The following is a 21277-nucleotide window of genomic DNA, read 5'->3' as shown; positions in this document are numbered from 1 at the left end:
AAAAACCTTTTAGGTATCAATGTCATCACGTCAGACCAGCCTCTTAAAGTGAAACCCCAACTCAGTATCAGTGGTTGTGAATTATGGACATTCGTCCCAATTACACTACTGTACACAGGTTCCCCCTCCCAGAATTCACTAAAACCAGCATTAGCAGCCTGTCTAGATCTCAGATGAGCCCGCGTCGGGTCCTGGGTTTCGTGGGTGGAGGAACCACAGGTGACTCTGGCTCATCCAGAGTTGTGTCGACACACTCATGGTCCTGTTAATTCACCAGGGGCATAGCAGCAGATTACTCCAAATCTTGGTCTGCCTGTTTGAGGCAAGCTACCAAAATATGGGCCGTCATAAGGGGGGGGTGGGGGGGACGTCTAAGGAGCTGTTGATTGGTGCCATGGTGTACTAAAACAGACAAAGTTCAATGTAGGCCAATGGGAACCCGAGAGTACTGTACTGGTAGGGAGCATAGGAAGTAGGAATAGGTGAAAAGGAATAGAATTTACTGAGGAGAGTGGATCACTGTTCAGAAACCAACCACACAGTCACAATGTCACTTAGCACCCGTAATGGCTGCCTCTATACCAACTCAGCCCTGAAGAACTGCAGGTCCTGTTTTGGATCTGTTCTGAGCCCCAGAAGGACCCACAGGAGATGATCATGCAACACTCATCAGTCAGGGAAGTTCTCAGAGTAGCCTTTAAGGAGCAGTGAAACAACTTTCACAGGCCATTGGACTGCAGGTGATTCGCTATGATGTGATGTATCCTAATGCCAAAGTTCTGGGTATTCGCGGCCCAGAGGTCTGAAATGATATGGGGACTGCAGTCAGAGGAAATATCATATGGGGTGCCAAACAAAGTGACCCAGGAGCTGATGAATGCCCCAGTCACATCCTTGGCCATCGTTGATGTTAGAGGGACAAGGGCTGGCCAAGTGGTGGCCCAGTCCACCATGGTTAGGAGGTGAATGAAACAGTGGGAGGGGAAAGAGGAGCAAAAAGGTCCACATTGACATGGTAAAACCATTGCTCAGGGACCTCAAAAGGTGACAATGGCACCTGAACATGCGAGGTAACGTTTCCCACTGGCACTCCATGCAGGCTGCAATCCAATCATGCACAAACTTTCGGAGGCTGTCCCACACAAACTTTAGTACAACCAGTTTCTGCGAAGTCTTCTGGCCATGTATGGAGTCAAAAGTAGTCCGTCTCCAGTGGGGCAAGAGCAACTGGTTAAAGTGTTGCGCAGGAGAGAAACCCCAACTTCCCTGAACTTAATGTCAGCCAGCTACAGGTCCGTGAGTACTGTTCAGTAAGCCTGGACCTCTGGGTCAGTAACCTGTAGGCTGCCATGCCAGCATAGTCAACCATTATGTGTATGGCTTCAACAGCTGGCCGTGAGAGGCAATCAGCCAGGGAGATTTTGTCCCCTTTGATACGTTGTGTATCCGTTGTAAACTCGGATATGCGGTCCAGGTGGCACTGCTGCTGTGCAGACCAAGGCTCTGATATTTTGGCCATCGTGTGCATGAGGGGTTTGTGATCAACGAATGCTGTGAAATGGTGACCCTCCGGAAGAAAACAAGAATTGAGGACAGCCAGATGGAGACTGCCAGCTGAAGAAGCAAGTGGCTGCCACACACCTTTGACCAACTGTTCTGAGGTGTCAGTTGTAATGGCTCCGGGTGGACCTATAGGGTCGTGTTAAAAAGAGCTCATTTGGTATCATCAAATGCCCTTGTCATGTCCACTGACCAGTCAAGCACTTGTTTAGGAGAATTGCCTTTAAGTGCACTATACAGGGGGAGCCTAAGTTCAGCAGCTCACAGGATGAAGCGGTGATAGAAATTCACCATGCCTAAACACTCCCGTAGTTTTCTAGTAGTGTGGGGCAGAGGCAAGTCCATAATAGCAACTACCTTTGATGGGAGAGGTTTCACATCTTCTGTGGAAATGTGATGGCCAAGAAAGTCAATGGTTAACAACCCAAACAGACATTTAGCAGGGTTAATAATCATCCTGTGTTGAATTCAGCATTTAAAACATGTGCGGAGATGGTGTACGTGTTTGGATTTGGACACACTGGCAACAAGTATGTATTCCAAATAAACAAAAATGAGTCCTAATGAAGGGTCTTGGCCTGAAACATCAACTGTACTTTTTTTCCATAAATAAGACCATAAGACATAGGAGCAGAAATAGGCCATTCAGCCCATTGAATCTGCTCCATCATGGCTGATCCTGTATCCCACTCAACCCCATACACCGGCCTTCTTGCCATATCCCTTGATACCCTGAACAATCTGGAAACCATCAACTTCTGCTGTAAATATCCCCACGGGCGGCCCCCCACTGCAGTCTGTGGCAGAGCATTCTACAGATTCACGACTCTCTGGCTGAAATAAATTCCTCCTGCCTCTGTTCTAAAAGGTCGCCCCTCAATTTTGAGGCTGTGCCCTCTGGTTCTGGATACCCCACTGTAGGAAACATCCTCTCCACATCCACCCTGTCTAGTCCTTTCAACATTCAGTAGGTTTCAATGAAATCCCCACATATCCTTCTAAATTCCAGTGAGTACCGGCCCAAAGCTGTCAAACGCTCCTCATGTGTTAACCCTTTCATTCCCAGAATCATCTTTGTGAAACTCCTCTGGACTCTCTTTAAGGATAACACATCCTTTCTGAGATATAGGGCCCAAAATTCCAAGTGCAGCCTGAGTATAGTCTTATAAAGCCTCAGCATTATTTCCTTGACTTTATATTCCAATCCCCTTGATGCTGCCTGGCCTGCTGATCCCTCCAGCAGTGTGTGTGTGTGTGTGTGTTGTTTATCACAGCCATTTTGGGAATGTCCTCCAAGCACACAGGCACACAGGCACACAGGTAGTTCCTCCCTCCAACTAAATCAACTTTGGGAAAAAGCTGACTTTCCAACTAAATGTGCCGAAAAGTTTTGAAAGTGTGGGACTGGGTAACGATCAGGGTGATGGCCTCATTAAGACATCAGAAATTGCCACATGAAAACCACCATCACAGTTAGGGACCATACGGTGGGGTGAAGCCAGGGATTATTTGATCAGTTTACGGTTCCAAGTCTTTCCATGTCAGCAAACTCAGCCTTAACGGTTGCTAGCTTTTCTGGATCCATTCTACAGATGTGGGCATGGACTGGTGGGCCAGTTGTGGGAGTATGGTGCTCGACCCCCGTTTTGAGACTGTCGTGGAGAATGTGGGCTCAGTGGGGTCTAGGAATTCACCCAGCAGTCGAGTAAACTCACATGTGGTGGTGCATGCGCTTGATAGTCGTTGCAGGGAACTTACTGGGGGAGCAGGGTAATGACCCAAAGGCCTTGACATTCACAGGCTGGGAGTTCTTAAATCAATTAACAGTCCTTGGGCACACAGGAAATCTGCACCCAGCAGAGGTCTAGCTAATTTAGCCAGGACAAGGTCCCATGTGTAGCATCGCCCATAGAAGCATCGTGTCCCGTAAGTCTGGATCTTGCTACTGTTGGCGGCCTCCAGCAAGGTTTCGTTGCTCTTTGCCTTCTCATCACAGACACGTCACCCTGACACGGTGTCTGCGATGACCCTGGCAGCTGAAACCCACGGTGTCCACAGATCTCTGATTTCCCAGTTCACTGGCACTTTCAAGGTATCAAGGCTGTCCAAGTGTTTGTACCAAAGCGAGCGTGGCAAAAACACAGGCTTGGCATTGTCTGTTTCACAGCCACAGGCATCCTTATGTTGGGTACCTTACTGACCAGGTTTAATGAGGTAGAGAAAGGAGGAGGAATAATTCATTGCGGCCTGGCTGAGTGTAGACTATCAGCCATTTTAGCAAGCCCCCTATAGTGTGTATGTGTTTCTCTCTCCTCAGCTACTTATTTTCTCAAACATCCACCCATCACCATTTCTATCCACTCATCCGACCTGTACTTTCCCTTTACTATCCCTATTTTCCTCACTAGATTCCATGTTCCACCTTCCTCACCTATCAGACTGCATCATTTTCAGCCCTTCATCATTCTATCTTTCAGCTCCCAATCTCTGTCACCATTTCCACCTTTCCCTCCTCCCTCTGCCGATCATTCCTCCTCACCCATATTCACCCCTTAGCCCCCACCTCTTTATACCGGCTATATCCCCTCCAGAAAGAGAAAGACAGTATTTTGAAATATTTTCAGTCCCTTACCTAACAAAAGAGAAACAGTAAAATTGGAGTTAGTCCAAATGAGATTCACAAGGTTAATTCCTCAAATGAGAAGTTTGTCCCAGAAAGAGATACGAAATAGTGTGGATCTAGGTTCTGTGTGAATTAGAAAAATAAGAAGGGGTGATCTTATTCAATCAATAAGCTCCTGATGAGAATTAGTAGGGTATGTGGTGGGACATCCTCACTACAGAGGGTCTCAAACAAGGGGATATAACTAAGGGACCAATCAATTAATACTTGACTCATATAGAAATTTCCTCTTGCAGAAGTTGCCCAGTATACCACTGTAAGGATGTGGAGGCTTTCCAAACTATGGGCAAGATTAGCAATACATGACCTTTCTTTGGAATTTTCTCTAGACAAGTGTGAGATAACACACTTTGGGATGTCATCTGCAAGATAAAAATGCATATTAAAGTCTGGACAATTACAAGCATTGATATTCAGAGGTATATTGGAGTACACGTCCAAAGCTTTCTAAAAATCACAACTTAAGTGAATAGGGTTGAAAAGAAGGCATATAGCATGCTTGCTTTCATTGGGTGGAGCATTGAATATGAAAACTGCAAAGTCATATTGCAGCTGTTTAAAACTTCAGTTAGACTGGTTGTCATGATATTGAAAGGATGTGGTAACTTTGGAGAGTACCCAAGAAGTCCATAAGATGTTGCATGGAATGGAATAAAAGTCATTGCATTTAAGGGTGAAGAATATTAAAAATCTAAAGGGGATTTCAAATTTACTCTTGAAGTAAGGCAAGAGGACTTTTCTTCAGAAGGTTGTCATGAGTTTTAAAGGATTTCAAAGTTTCAAAGTATCTAAGTACATTTATTATCAAACTGTGTATACTTTATACAACCTTGAGGTTCTTCTAACAGGCAGCCACGAAACAGACACCCTAAAAAGAACCTATATATATCTATTTTTTTAAGAGCTGTCTAACACTCAATGTGCAGAGAATAAAAACCACATCAGGCATCATGCCCACAAAAAAACCATAAAAAAGACCATCAAACAGCCAATGTGCAATGAAAAAAAATCATGCAAACAAGTAACAGAAATAATGCTTCTGAACTGAAGTCAGCAAGGGAGTCCTGTTGTTCCGTGCGGAGCTGCATAAACAGCATGGAGCAATAATCTCAACCAGTCCCCACCTCACCTCAGGCCTCATCACCCTGACCTTTTCAATCTGGCCCAACACTTAAACTCTATCCAAACAGCAAGTTCTGCAGCTTGGAAACAGTGGACTTTGCCGCCTCAGCTCGGCCTGTAAATCTCCATTTGAACAATGCATCCTGCCACTTGGATATGTTGGATTTTACTGCTTCAATTCAGCCTGGAAGTCTCTGGCTGAACACCAAGTTCTGCCTGGATACCCTGGTCTTTGCTGCCTTGACTCAGCCTGTAAATCTCTGTCCAAACATTGTGTTCAGTAGTATTAATACACCCTGGGACCTGGGCCCCATGTCTTTGATTTGTCCTGTGCCCAACTACCCCACCCCTGCCACACGGTCTTGGTGATCGCCATATTTCGGTTCTACCTCATCAAATTGCCTCTGTCCACAGGGAAGCCACTTGTGATGATCATTTGCCAGAAAAAAATGAGGTTAACGAAGTATTTAGCTGCTTTCCTTGTTTCACTAGCTGCCAGCCAGAAGTCATTGAGGGTCACCAGTGCTACCTTCAAATGGTAGTATGATTTCTGAGTGTCAAAGCCTTCCTGCCGAGCACAGGACCCCAAGAGCTTCACACAAAAACCCCAGGATGCTGAAAGCACCGTTCTGTTTAATACTGATTTGTAATTTAATGTATTCTTTACGCTTTCTGCAAACAAGAATATTTGTCTGGTCGTTTCAATATTGATAACAATAATCAATATGTCAACAGATTTTTTGGGCTTGACTGACACTATAATAAGCCTCTTCAGTGCCACTAATGAAATTCAGGACTCATCTCTAAAGCAAGGCAAGGCAAGCTTATCACACTTTTCAAACACAAGACAGTTCAAAATGCTTGACATCAAACAGGATATAAAATTCAAACAGCAAATTTCAGACAATATATCCCAAATATTGAAAACAAGAAAAGTTTTAAACTTTGATTTAAAAGAGCTTAAAGTTTGGGGCAGACTTCAGATCCTCTGGAAGGTTATGCCCCACATGTGGAGCATAGTAACTAAAAGCTGCTTTATCACGTTTAGCTTTGACCCTGGCGACGGTAAACAGACTTGCCCCAGATGACCTGAGAGCTGGAGAAGGTTCATGATGCAGCAAGAGATGGGAGATGTATTTTGGCCCTAGATCATTCAGTGGTTTATAAACCAGTAGTGATATTTAAAACCCAATCCTCTGACGAACAGGAAGCCAGTGTGGTGATCTGAGAACTGGAGTGATGTGCTCTACTCTCTTGGTCTTAGTGAGGACTCTGGCAGCAGCGTTCTGAACGAGCTGCAGCTGTCCGAGGGACTTTTCACAGAGACCGGTGAAAACACCATTACAGTAGTCAAGCCAATTAAAAATAAATGCATGGATGAGTTCTTCTAGATCTATACTAGGATTAATAATATAGATTAATACTGATTTTGGGTTCCTCCTCCAGCTTGGTGATTATTTAACCACAAGAGATATAGCTACAAATGCTAATGTCATTGTAAATGCCAGGAAGTAAATGACATAGAACACTAACAGCGAGCAGCTCAAATAGATGACAGCACTTCAGATGATTCAGAAAGGTTATTTTATTATCTCTGGCAGTAAGGCTAAAGCATTTCATCCCATGTGTAAATGGTTGTTATGAAATCAGAGATACAAGAAAATGTATTGCTTAAGATTTTATCTATTTGTCATGGCTAAATTAAAATCTGTTCAGCAAATATATAAGAATAATTTCAGTCTGGGAGTGATGCCCCATGGTCAGAGCATGGGATTGGCCACATCCTGTAATAATAATAAGTTAAGTGACAAAGTGACACGTAGTTGCTGACGTAGTGTCAATGATCAGATCCCTGGGAAAGCACCATCTACCAATGTTAACCGGTTGTGCAAGATTGCATTTCTTATTTTGGAACTTTATCTGGACAAGTATACAATGATGTACTTTGACCAGGGTACATACAAGCATTGATATACAGCGGTATTTGGGGTGCACGTCCATGGCTTCTTGAAAGTGACAACTCAGGTGGTTAGGGTGGAAAAGAAGGAATATGGTTGCTTGCCTTCATTGGTTGGGTGGTTGGGAAATCATGTTGCAGCTTTTAAACCTTTGATTAGACCACACTGTGTACACTTCTGACTGCTGTGTTACGGAATGGATGCGGAGAGTACAGAAGATGTTGCCTGGATTGGAGTGTGTAAGATATGAGAATAGGTTAAACAATCTCAGATTGTCTTCACTGGAGGATAAGAAGTTAAGGGCACACCTGACAGAAACATTTAAAATTATGAGCGGAACAGATAGAATAGATAGAGTCTTTTTCTCAAGGTGGACATGTCAAATACTTCATGTGAGGGCTGGTGGTGTGGAGTTTAAGGAAATGTGCAAAGCAAGTTTTTCCCATAAAGAATGGTAAATGTGTAGAACACCCTGCCAGGAGAAGTTACACTTAAGAGCCATTTAGACAAGCTAATGAACAGTGCGATCCAGACCATATTGAGATCAGCTAAAATTGGCATCCTGATTGGTGTAGACATGATGGGCCAAAAAGCCTATTCCAGAGTTCTACCATTCATTGTTCTATACTCTACTTATGCTCGGTATGAACAAATCAAATAAGAACAAGTCTTGGATTGGCTCCACAGAACTGGGTCACACAGTCACAACACAGAACTGGATGCTAAAACTGCCGTTACCCAACAACAGTGCAGAAAGGGTCATGCAAATCTCCACAAGCTGAAATGTGGGCATTGTGTGACCTTAGGCAGAGTCTGCAGAAGCCCAGATGTGGTGACCAATCAGAACCATGTGTTCCCAGAGTCATGGACACCAGCTTGCTTCCTGAACTAATGTTCTGGCATTTCTATCACACCAGATGAAGGGATCATTGGCTGAATATGTGAAAGACAATGAGGATGCTAAACTGGATACAATTCAGGCTGGGTGCTGGCTAACTGTCCCATTAACAAATTTAATGTTAGGATACAACATGCCTGACCTGGTCTTAAATGCAATGATATACCAGATCATTAAGGGAAGATTTAAGTAGACCTACTGAACTAAATCCTTTCCACATTTTCCCAACCAACCAACAATATAACAACACCATAATCTTTAATCCTCTGAATTGAAGACTGTCGTCAAGTGTTGTTCAACCATCAGAAAAAATCCAGAGTTCCAAAATGTCCATAGCAGTGACTTGAAGCCATGCAGTAAGCAGGTCTATGTCTTTATCATAACATTAGAGTGGAGGAATTTCAAAATCCATTAAACATTTGCAGATTTATATCACACAATGTAATTTTAAAGCAACTGGAAATTCTAGTCTTCGGAAATGTTACACTGGAGCAGAAGGCGAAGTCTGAGGCATCCTATCAGATGAACCCTCAAGTTTAAAATTTCATATGCTTGATTTTGTAAGTAGGAGATGAGTCATTTTGAAAATTGCAATTTAGTGCAATTTTCATAAAGCATTTCTACAACAGAAGAGTTCTTCATTAGCTCCTCTTTAATCAACAGATTAAGCATTTAGAGACACAAGGGAGGCCAATTCTCTGGATTCTTTCAAAAACGAGTTAGATAGAATTCTTAAAGATAGCAGAGTGAAGGGATATGGGGAGAAGGCCGGGAAAGGGTACTGATTGTGGATGATCAGCCATGATCACAGTCAATGGTGGTGCTGGCTCAAAGGGCTGAATGGCCTACTCCTGCACCTATTGTCTATTGTCTATTGACCCTGGAGTAACAATCAGTTGGACGAACTCAGTTGATTGAGCAGTACTTGTGAGGGGAAGGGATTGTCAATATTTTGGGTCGAACCCCTGCATCAGAGCCTCAGGTGACCCATTGCAGGGTCTTGTCCTGAAACAATGACAATTTGTTACACCCACTGAGAGCCACCAGCTGTTTGTTGCTTAAACATCTTCAACAGGTAGCCATGGTGAAAGGCAAACAGGCATTGTGTTAAATGATACTCATTAACATTCTGGAAAGTCATTGTACTGATCTGGGCCAGTCATCCAGTCACATTTGGAATATAATGCAGACTTCAAAGCTAAATCAAAAAACATTCAGTTTACAGCTCTGTACATGTGAACTTTGAGAATTTTGGGGCCAGTTAATTAGATATCTGTAAAATAGGTGTACAGATGTCGGATGAATTTGTTGCACAAGCAACACTGAGAAGGCAATTGAGAACAATATCCTTAGCTTTTGTGGGCTCCACATTTTTCTCTTGAGAGATCTGCAGGCTAATTTGATCAATGTTGGTCATCAGAAAATGAGAGCCCATTATGTTAGTTGGTGAGGCATATTTTGTCATGCTATCTTCCAGGTACTGCTTATAGAGCTCAGTGATCTTCTGTTCCATGTAGTTGTTGATCACAGAGTTGGATAATGGTTCTTTCTGAAGGACAATGCTTCTATCACTGTGATGGAATGTTTCTGATCTAGAACATTGTGGGCCTTCACAATTAGAGGCAGGCAATTGTGGCAACATGGATGCATTGTTGATGTGAAAGACAGGCCAATTACTGCTTTCATGATCATTGGTCAGACAAGTGGATAAGCTAGTTAGACTGTAAGGTGTAACATTATCTCCAACCATCTGCAGATCAGTGTAGCTCCTGCAAGTGGTGGACCAAGACTGGTACAAATCCACCTCGGCTTTAATGCGTGCACAGTCCTTTGGTATGTCTAAACTGTCAGATGTTATCCTATTGTATAAGGGTACCCAGGTATTCACACTGGTTGGTTCCTCTTCCTTTTGAATCAATGTTGGCCTTCCTTTCTCTTCACTGGTGGTAGCTGAGCTCCCTGATTCACTCTGTATGTTTTCTTCTTCAACGCTTTCTGCACAGTCCAGTGAGACAACGAGCTCTTCCCAAGAACTGCTGCTAGTCTTAGGTTTATTGCTGGAGTTTGCACAGTCATCTGGCTGGACACGCTCACTTTCGTGGAATCTGTAACTAATCCTTGTAAGAAACCCTTCAGCTAACATGACTGGTCCTATGAAAACACAAAGTTTTTTGTTAGTAAATTAATGGGGACACCCAATAAAAATCTATTACATTTAGCAAGTTATATGTGTAGGCCTTTATATCATGTAAGAATGGTTAAATTTGGCAATAGTTGTATTTAGCTATTGCTCTTTGGGAGATCAAATACAAAGGGACAGTAAACAGTTAGTGACAGGACCTTTAACAATGTTCATGTTCAGAGGGATCCAAGTCTATAGGTCTCACATTTGTTAGGGTGGTAAAGAATGTGGCCTGGATTAGATGGCATGTGCAATGAGGAGAGGTTGGACAAACTGGGTTGTTTTCTCTCCAGAAGTGGAGACTGAGGGGAAATCTGAGAGAAGTTTATAAGATTATGAAATGCATAGGCAGACTGGGTAATTGGCATCTTTTCTCCCAGGGTTGAAATGTCTACTATCAGAGGGCATGTACTTAAGGTGAGAGGGGAAAAGTTCTAAGGAGATGTGCAGGAAGAGTTTTTTTTAACACAGAGAGTGGTAAGTATCAAAAGGGGTGCTGGTGGAGACAGATATGACAGAGATATTTAAAGTCTCGAAGTTAATCCGATGAATGTGCAGAAGATGGAGGATTATGGACAATGCGCATGCAGAAGGTGCCATTAGCTTCATTAGTTTGGCACAACATCTTGGGCAGAACAGCCTTTTCCTGCTGTTCGACATTCCATGCTCTATGCAACAGCACGCTAGGGCTAGGGAGCATTCGGTGAAAAACTATGGAAAGATTCAAGAGCATACTGATCCACAAGGTTTACATTCATGTAGGATATATGCTTCCAACTCCACAGCCATCTTACAATGAATGAGACTGCACTAGAGAAAGTGCAGAGGAGATTCACCAAGATGTTCCCTGGATTGGAGGACTTTAGTTACAGGGAGATACTGGATAGGCTTGGATTGTTTTCCCTGGATTAAAGGAGGCTGAATTGTGATCAAGTAGGAAAACTGTGCATTCTGGTTAATTCGGCCATCAGTTAATCAGGATAATCACTTATTTGGGATAACTTTTAAAGATTAAAACCTAAATCAAGAAAATTGCTGGAATTCCTTTCATTTATTTGGGACACTCTGCTGCTTAATTGGGACAGGAGACTATTGCCAAACATGTTCTAACTAGTGTCATTTGCACAAATTTGTGCGGCCATTAGATGCTACACCTTGCTTAGAAAGATTTGTTTTTAAATAGCTTCAGTTGAGTGTGCTTGTGTTCAAAAAGGAATGATATTTGTCACGGATAGTTGGCAAAAAATAAGAAATAAGACAATTCAGAACTGTGTTGTCACTGTGGTTTCAAGCACTCAGGTTTGGTGATGCTAGAGATGGCCAGGAGTGAAAATGAAATGATTTTATGACTTCAACAAGTTGGAACTATGAAGAATTTGAACATATCGGCAATCATCTTGAATTTTATAATGAAAATGAGGATTTGGAGAATGTAGTCATCGATAGCATTGTATGAAGGAAGTCTATTATCTGCCCCAGCTGTCTGTGTTGATTTTGTTTATTGCATACCTTGGATGAATTTCTCTATGGATTACCAATACACAGTTTTATAGTACTGTAGTAATATTGATAGTGTTCCAATTTTTTGTTCTGTACTTCATTTAAGGATAGTTTATCTTTTTTATACCTTCGTAACTACTTCCATGCAACTTTGGCTAATTGGGGCAGCTGCTTAATTGGGCCGAAATTTATTGGTCTTGATGTGTCCCAATTAACCAGTATCCAATGTACGTAACATCATCAAAGACATAGACAGGGTAGATAGTCAAAATCATTTTACCATGGCGGAGGTATCAAAAGAGGGTACAAGTTTAAGGAGAGAAGGAAGAATTTTAAAGGGATAAGGTTTTTACACAGAGAATGGCTGATCTCAAGGTTCAAGATTCAAGTCTATTTGTCACCTGTACATGGAAACATCCAGTGAAATGTGCCATTGTGTTAACAACAAACAGACCCGAGGGCATCACACACACTCAATTTCTCTTTTATTCTTTTTGCTATTAAGCAAAAATTAATAGTTAATTAATGTACCAGGCATGGAGGGAATTTGCAAATACCACACAGATCCCTGAACTTGTGAGACAGCAGTACTAACTGCTGTGTAATCAGTTAGATCAAAGTTAGTAGAAGACCATTAAACCAGAGGACATAGGTGCAGAATTAGGCTTTTTGACCCATCGAGTCTGCTCTGCCATTCCATCAGGGCTGATTGATTTTCCTTCTCAACCCCATTCTCCTGCCTTCTCTCCATAACCTTTGACACCCTGACTCATCAAGAACATGTAAATCTTCACTTTCGATATACTCAGTGACTCGGCCTCCATCATACCACCGATTCACTATCCTGCTCATCTGGGTCTCTGGGTTACCAGCAGTTTTAATTCTCCCCTCCATTCACACACCTACATGTCTGTCCTTTGTCTCCTCCAGTAACTGGGTGAATTGAAATGGAAACAAGACAAAGAGCAACTCAGTATTAACAATGAATTCTTCAACTTCCAGCAACTGTCTCCCCCATCCCTTTTCTCTCTCCTTCTAATCTACCCAGTTCCTCTTATGTTCGCCCCACCACTTCATATCAGCCCTCCTCTACCATTTCCATTTGCCCATCAAACACATCTCCATCTGGTTTCCCTTCCCACCTCGCTCACCTGGTTCTGTGCCCTACCTTCCTTTCCTATCAGGATCTATCATCTTCAATCCTTTGTTGCCTCCACTTGTCACCTCCCTGCTTCTTTCACTATTTTCACTCTCCCTTCCCCCACCTGTCCATCAGTCTTTCAACGGGTCTGACATGAATCCACATGTCATCAGCCTGCATTTGCTCAACCCTTCCTCTCTCCTCTTTATTTTGCTATCATTCCTCTACCTGTTAGTCCTGAAACATTAACTGTCCATTTCTCTTCGCAGATGCTGCCTCCAGCATCTAATTTTTTGCTCACATCAAGGTAGCTTGTATTATTTTACACAGCCGGTAGCTGTCAGCTCAAAGTGGAATTGTGCCCTGCTGGAAGTGAAAATCGCGGGATGCCCCTGCAGGAGACAAGCTGCAAATGAACTTGGTCGTATCCTGCAGGAACTCCAATAACATCATGCTTCCATAGTGTATTGGAGGCATTCGGCACAGAAGCAAGCTTTTCAACACAAAATGCTTGTGCCAACAATCAAGTAGCTATCTATACTAATCCTATTCACCAGCACTTGCTCCATTGCCATGTATGCCTTGGCAATTCATGCCCTACATAGATACTTTTCTGCCTTATGAAAGTGCCTGCCTCCGCCACCTTCTCACACAGTAATGTTCCAATTTGCAACCAGCCCCTGAAACATAGAAACAGAGAAAACATACAGGCCCTTTGACCCACAATGCTGTGCTGAACATGTACTTACTTTAGAAATTACCTAGGGTTACCCATAACTCTGTATTTTTCTAATCTCCACATACCTATCCAGGACTCTCTTAAAAGACTCTATCGTATCCACCTCCACCACCATCACCAGCAGCCCATTCCACACACTCACCAGCTTACCCCTGACATCTCCTCTGTACCTGCTTCCAAGCACCTTAGACCTGTGCCCTCTTGTGCTTGCCATTTCAGCCCTGGGAAAAATCCTCTGACAATCCACACGATCAATACCTCTCATCATCTTATACACCTCTATCAGGTCACCTCTCATCCTCCACCGCTCCAGGGAGAAAAGGCCGAAAGCATGCTCCCCAATCCAGGCAACATCATTGTAAACCTCCTCTGCACCCTTTCTATAGTTTCCACATCCTTCCTGTAGTGAGGTGACCAGAACTGAGCACAGTACTCCAAGTGGAGTCTGATCAGGGTCCTATATAGCTGTAGCCCTGGATAAAAATATTTTCCCTTTTACTCTGCATCTTAAACTTATGCCCTCTGGTTTTAGATATCACAGTTTGAGATCATCATTCTCCAGACCCTATTGACTGCTCTCTTGGTGCTAAAATCTACTCAATGCATCATAACGCCCTCAGTGTAATAGGTTTTAAAGCGAGAGACACAGATGGTTAGCCGAGGATGTGTGTGAGGGAGAGAGTCCTAGCAGTTACCAATTAAATTTAGGAACATTTATATGTGGGGGGGGGAGTTAATGAGTTGAGCTGAGGGGAGATCCCAAATTTGTGGGTGTACATAGGAGAAATTCAGCATAGTGGTAATTACCACTGGATTGTAATCCAGAGACCCAATGATACGCTGGGGTCATGAGTTCGAATCCCACAATGACAGATGGTGAATTTGAATTCAATAAAAATATCTGATGACCATGAAACTTTGTCATTGGGTTAGGGTTCTCTAACCAAGAACCCATCTGGTTCACTTATGTCCTCTGGGGAGTAATCCTGCCATCCTTACCTAGTCTGGCCTAAATGTGACTCCAGACCCGCCACAATGTGATTGAATCAAGTGCCCTCCGAAATGGCCGAGCAAGCCATTCAGTTGTATCTAACCGCTAAAAAGAAAATAGTAAGGAATGAACCCAGATGGACAAACTGGCATCTACCTCGGCACTGGAAACGACAACGGCGAAAGCAGCCTATCAACCCTGCAAAGTCCTCCTTACAACATCTGGACACTTGTACCAAAGTTGGGAGAGCTGTCTCACAGACTAGTCAAGCAACAGCCTGACATATTTGTACTGACAGAATCATACCTTACAGTTAACATTTCGGATTCTACCATCACCATTCCTGGATATGTACTGTCTTACTGGCAGGACAGACCTAGCAGGGGTGGTGGCACAGTGGTATACAGTAGAGAGGGAGATGCCCTGGCAACTCTCAACATCAACTCTGGATTCCATGAAGTCTCATGGCACCAGATTAAACACGGGTAAGGAAACCTCCTGCTGATTACTATGTACTGACCTCCCTCAGCTGATGAATCAGTGCTTCTCCATGTTGAGCAACACTTGAAGGAGGCATTGAGGATGGCAAGGGCACAGAATGTACTCTGGGTGGGGGATTTCAACCAAGAGTGGCTTGGTCATACCACCGCAGACTGAGCTGGTCGGTTCCTACTGGACAGAGCTACTAGACTGGGAGTACAGCAGGTGGTGAGGGAACCAACGAGAGGGAAAAACACACTTGACCTCATTCTCACCAACCTACCTGCTGTGGAAGCATCTGTCCATGACAGCATTGGTAGAAATGACCACTGCATTGTATTTGTGGAGACTAAATCCCATCTCCACATTGAAAAGACCCTCCACCGTGTTGTGTGGCACTGCCACTATGCTAAGTGGGGGAGATTGAACAGATCTATCAGCCCTAGACTGGGCATCGATGGGACACTGTGGGCCATCAGCAGCAGCAGAATTGTACTCAACTACAATCTGTAACCTCACGGTCCAGCATATCCCCCACTCTAACATCACCACCAGGCCAGGGGATCAGCCCTGGTTCAATGAAGAGTGCGGGAGGGCGTGCCGAGAACAACAGCTCAATATGAGGCGTCACCCTGGTGAAGCCACAATACAGGACTACTTGCATGCCGGACACCATAAGCAGCAAGTAATAGACAGAGCCAAGTGAGCCAACAACCAACGGATCGCATCTACCCTCTGTAGTCCAGCCACATCCAGCCATGAATGGTAGTGGACAACCTTACAACTCACTGGAGGAGGAGACTCCACAAATATTCCCATCCTCAATGACAGAGGAGCCCAGCACACCTGTGCAAAAGAAAAGTCTGAGACATTCGCAACAATCTTCAGTCAGAAGTGCAGAGTAGATGATCCAGCTGAGCCTCCTCCAGAAGTCCCCAGCATCCCAGATGTCAGTCAGTATGCAGCCAATCCGATTCATTCCACGTGTTATCAGGAAATGGCTGAAAGTGCTGAATACTGCAAAGGCTATGGGCCCAGAGAAAATCCTGGCTCCAGATCTTGCCGCACCACTACCCAAACCATTCCAGTACAGCTACAACACCGGCATCTACCAGGCAATTGGAAAATTACCCAAGTATATCCTGAAAACAAGAAATAGGACATCCAACCCAGCCAATTACTGCCCAATCAGCCTACTCTCAATCATCAGCAAAGTAATGGAAGGAATCACCATCAGTGCTATCACGCAGCACCTACTCGGCAATAACCTGCTTACAGATGCTCAGTTTGAGTTCCATCAAGGCCACTCAGCTCCTGACCTCATCACTTCCTTGGTCCAAACATGGACCAAAGATCGAAATACCAGAGGTGAGTTGAGAGTGATAGCCCTCGACATCAAGGCAGCATTTGACCGAGTATGATATCAAGGTGCCCCAGCTAAAATGGAGACAACAGGAATTAGGGGGAAAACCCTCCACTGGTTGGAATCATACCTGACACAAAGGAAGATGGATGTGGTGGTTGGAGGTCAATCATCTCATCCCTAGCATATCACTGCAGGAGTTCCTCAGGGAAGTGTCCTAGGACCAACCATCTTCAGCTGCTTCATCGATGACCAAAGGGTCAGAAGTGGGGATGTTCGCAGGTGACTGCACAATGTTCTGCACCATTGGTGACTCCTCAGATAGTGAAGCAGTTCATACCCAGATGCAGCAGGACCTGGACAATACCCAGGCTTGGGCTGGTAAGTGGCAAATAACATCCGAGCCACACAAGTGCCAGGCAATGATCATCTCCAACAAGAGAGGCTCTAACCATTGTCCCTAGACATTCAGTGGCATCACTGAATCCCCTGCAATCAACATCCTGGGGGGTTACCATTGACAGGAAACTGAACTGGTGTAGCCATATAAACACTGTGGCTACCAGAGGAGGTCAAAGGCTAGGAATCCTGCAACATGTAACTTACCTCCTGACTCCCCAAAGCCTATCCACCATCTACAAGTCTCAGGAATGCAATGGAATACTCACCACTCGCCTGGATGATTGCAGCTCCATCAACACTCAAGAACAGGGTTCCCCAACCACCGGGCTGTGGACCGGTACTGGGCCGCAAAGCCTGTGCTGCCGGGCCGTGAGGAAGCTATATGAGTCAGCTGCACCTTTCCTTATTCCCTGTCACACACTGTTGAACCTGAACATAGGGTTGCCAACTGTCCCGTATTTGCCGGGACATCCCGTATATTGGGCTAAATTGGTTTGTCCCATATGGGACTGCCCTTGTCCCGTATTTCCCCCGCTAAGGTAGAGCGTTCCTATGAAACCTTTCATGCCGAAATGGCGTGAAGCGAAGAAGCAATTACCATTAATTTATATGGGAAAAATCTTGAGCGTTCTCGGACCCAAAAAATAACCTAATAAATCATACCAAATAACACATAAAACCGAAAATAACTAACACTAACATATAGTAAAAGCAGGAATGATATGATAATTACACAGCCTATATAAAGTTGAAATAATGTATGTACAGTATAGTCAGGAAGATGAAGGCAAAACCAATTTGTGGGAGGAAAAATGGGCACGTAGGCGTATGCGCACACAGGCGCCTGTGCAAGGCTTCATGGTCATGGTCGTCTTTCCTGGGGTAAAGTGTCCCAGGATTTGACTGCTACTTTTGTCCCTTATTTGGGAGTGAGAAAGTTGGCAACCCTAACTGTAAAAGACACATTGAAGTGAGTTTAACCCTACTTGAACACCAACACCACCCCGCAGCACCCCCCCCCCCCGCCCCGGTCGGCCAGTCCGCAAGAATATTGTCAATATTAAACCATTCTGCGGTGCAAAAAAGGTTGGGTACCCCTGATCAAGAAGCTGGACACCATCCAGTACAAGGAAGCCCACTTGATTGGTAGCCCTTCCACAAGCATCCAATCCCTCCACCATTGATGAACAGTTGCAGTTGTGTGTACTATCTACAAGACGCTCTGCAGCAACACTCACCAAGTCACTCACCATCCTGACTTGAAAAAATATTGCCATTCCTTCATTGTTGCTGGTTCAAAATTGTGGAATTCCCTCGCTAACCGTACAGTGTGTGTACCTACAACTCAGGGACTGCAGCAGTTCAAGAAGGCAGCTCATCACCACCTTCTCAAGGGCAACTAGGGATGGGCAATAAATGCTGGCTTAGCTGGTGATGCCCACATCCCATAAATGGATAAATTTAAAAAGTGAGGTCACTGGTCATTGATAGATGATATTTCGGGAGGTAATGGGGTAGGACACCATGGTAGCTGTTAGAAGACTGGGGTAAGAAGCTATTTGAGAAGCTGTAGCTTGGACTAGAGGCTGTGCAAAAGCTGTAAATGGCTTCTGAGGTCAGAAATGTTGACTCATTTGTGGAGCAGTTTAGTCACTTATTTCATTAAAACTCAGAAGGGCTGAGTTAATGCAGGGTGGAGTCAGGGCAAGCATTGCAGATTTCTGAAATAGTAATCCATCCCACCCTATGGCCATCCTTATTGGGCCACTGGTGGAAGTAAATTGTTGGTACCATGAAAACTACCTGAAATATAAAGCGAAGCTGATAACTATCGCAGTAAAACTTGATCATCTACAATACAAGGGACTTCGGCCTGGCACTGTCTCCCTCCCTCCATGTTGCACAAATTCTTTTGGTTCACTTTCAATATCACACAGCAAAATGGTAATTTTTCTATTAAGCTAGGAAAATAGGAAACCGGGCCTTGGTGAGTGGGAAGGGAGTGTGGCAATCAGGATCCTGATGGGAGCACAGGAACTGGGGCCCAGATAATTGGGAAAGAAAGCTGGTGAGAAGGGAACATTACCTGCTGAACCATTGGGATATCTAAACAGTGAGATTATCAAAGTTTTACTGTAATTTGAACTTGTATACAGATTTATCCAACACTTTTTCCAATAATCAGCTCAAGTATACTGACCTGAAAGACGATGAATTTGGCAAACTCCTGCTTATTATGGTTTTATCAGCTTAATTAAAATCTTACCTAAAATTTGAAAAGGTTAATGTTACACTTACTTGTTTTAAGCCGATCTGTAGTTTGAGCTCTTCCACTTTTTCTCACAATGTTGTATTAGTAGTCATTCGATCTCAATGCAAAGGTCATTCTTGGTCCAAGGATATCGAGGAATAATCAACTCTTTTCTTTTTGAAATAAATATTCAGATTTATTAATCCAAAGAAAATCTTATCCCCTGTACACTGTTTAACTTTGCTCACCAGTGGGGCAACACACAATAAAATAAATCCGTAAGTTTGTTGCAAGTTTTTTATGATTCAGAATGAAAATGCTGTTTTGCATTTAACTTCCCCTTAATTTGCAAGTGTCTAGTGTTACAACCACTGTCACGTTAACCCTTCAGCTCCAAGATACCTCTCAGTTTATCCATCATTGTTTGAAAGTAATGTTCACTACTCATGGAAGAAATTAATTACAATTTAACATTACTTTTGATCCATTCATAAACTGACAATGGTAAATAGGCTTAGAAGGCTCTACCGGTCAATCATGAATTGTTACCATGTTCCCTCAGATTCCAGAGATATAAGCTTAATAATTAGGACCTGAACATTCTGTTTCACCATAAAATAAGAAGAAAAGGTCAATTTTAAAAAAATATTATTTTCTTAATTAATGTTTCCAATAATACATATCTGTAATACAATTAATGACATAGAGTCCTAGTCATAGAGAAGTACAGCACAGAAACAGGCCCTTCAGCCCATCTAATCTGTGCCAAGCCATTTAAACTACTTACTCCCATCGACCTTCACTGACACAATAGCCCTTCATTCACCTGCCATCGATGTACCTCTTAAATGTTGAAACTGAGCTCATCTACACCACTAACAAAAGAAATTCTGCAGATGTGGGATATCGGAGCAACACACACACAATTCTGGAGGAACTCAGCAGGCCAGGCAGCATCTATGAAAAAGAGTACAATCAGCGTTTGGAGGAACAACAGCTTATATTCCATATGGGCAGCCTCCAACCTGATGGCATGAACATCGATTTCGCAGACTTCCAGTAATGCCTCCACTCCCACCCCTTTCCCTCTCTCATGTTATCTCCTTGCCTGCCCATCGCCTCCTCCTCCCCCTCCTTTCTTCTTTCTTTCAAGGCCTTCTGTATCTTTCACCAATCAACTTCCTAGCTCTTTGCTTCATTCCTCCCCTCCAAGTTTCACCTATCACCTGCCATTTCTCTCTCCACCAAACCCCTCCCACCTTTCTAATCTACTCCTCGGCTTTTTTTTTCTAGCCCTGCTGAAGGATTTCGGCCAAAACATCGACTGTACTCTTTTCCAGAGATATGCCACTTAAACTGGCAGCTCATTCCACACCCTCCTGACTTTCTCAGAGAAGAGCTTTGCCTCATGATCCCCTTAAGCTTTTCACCTTTCACCCTTAACCCATGACCTCTGGTTGTAGTCCCTCCCAACCTCAGTGGGAAAAGCCTGTTTGCACTTACCCTACCTTTAACTCTCATAATTTTGTATACCTCTATCAAATCTCCCCTCAATCGTCCACGTTCCAAGGAACAAACTCCTAACCTATTCAATTTTTTCTTATGTCCTCCAGTTATAGCAACATTCTTATAAATTTTCTCTGTGCTCTTTTAACCTTATTTACATTTTTTCCTGTAAGTAGGTGACCAAAGCTGCACGCAATACTCCAAATTAGGCCAACTTTAACCCAACTTTAACATAACATCCCACCTCCTGTACTCAATACATTGATTTATGAAGGCCAATGTGCCAAAAGCTTTCTTTACAGCCCTATCTACATGTGATGCCACTTTCAAAGAATTATGGACATGTATGGTGTGCCACAGGGATCAGTGCTGGGTCCGTTGTTATTTGTCATCTGGATGATAATGTGGTAAATTGGATCAGCAAATTTGCTGATGATACAAAGATTGGAGGTGTAGTGGACAGTGAGGAAGGTTTTCAAAGCCTGCGGAGGGACTTGGACC

At 43.6% G+C, this 21277-nt stretch overlaps 1 protein-coding gene across 1 annotated transcript; it reads right to left on the bottom strand.

Moving 5' to 3' along the window:
- Positions 1 to 6965: 6965 nt before the first annotated feature.
- LOC134353296 (TLR adapter interacting with SLC15A4 on the lysosome-like) lies at positions 6966 to 19531 on the bottom strand. Its single transcript, XM_063061331.1, has 2 exons — positions 19318 to 19531; positions 6966 to 10372 (listed from the first exon to the last, which is right to left on the bottom strand). Exon 2 carries the CDS (start codon positions 10362 to 10364, stop codon positions 9483 to 9485), a length of 882 nt encoding a protein of 293 aa, XP_062917401.1. The 5' UTR covers positions 10365 to 10372; positions 19318 to 19531; the 3' UTR covers positions 6966 to 9482.
- Positions 19532 to 21277: the final 1746 nt, after the last annotated feature.

The sequence above is a fragment of the Mobula hypostoma genome, chromosome 10, assembly GCF_963921235.1.
Source record: "Mobula hypostoma chromosome 10, sMobHyp1.1, whole genome shotgun sequence".
NCBI lineage: Eukaryota > Metazoa > Chordata > Chondrichthyes > Myliobatiformes > Myliobatidae > Mobula > Mobula hypostoma.
Note: the sequence above shows the minus strand (reverse complement) of the source record. Positions and strands in the feature narration are given on the sequence as shown.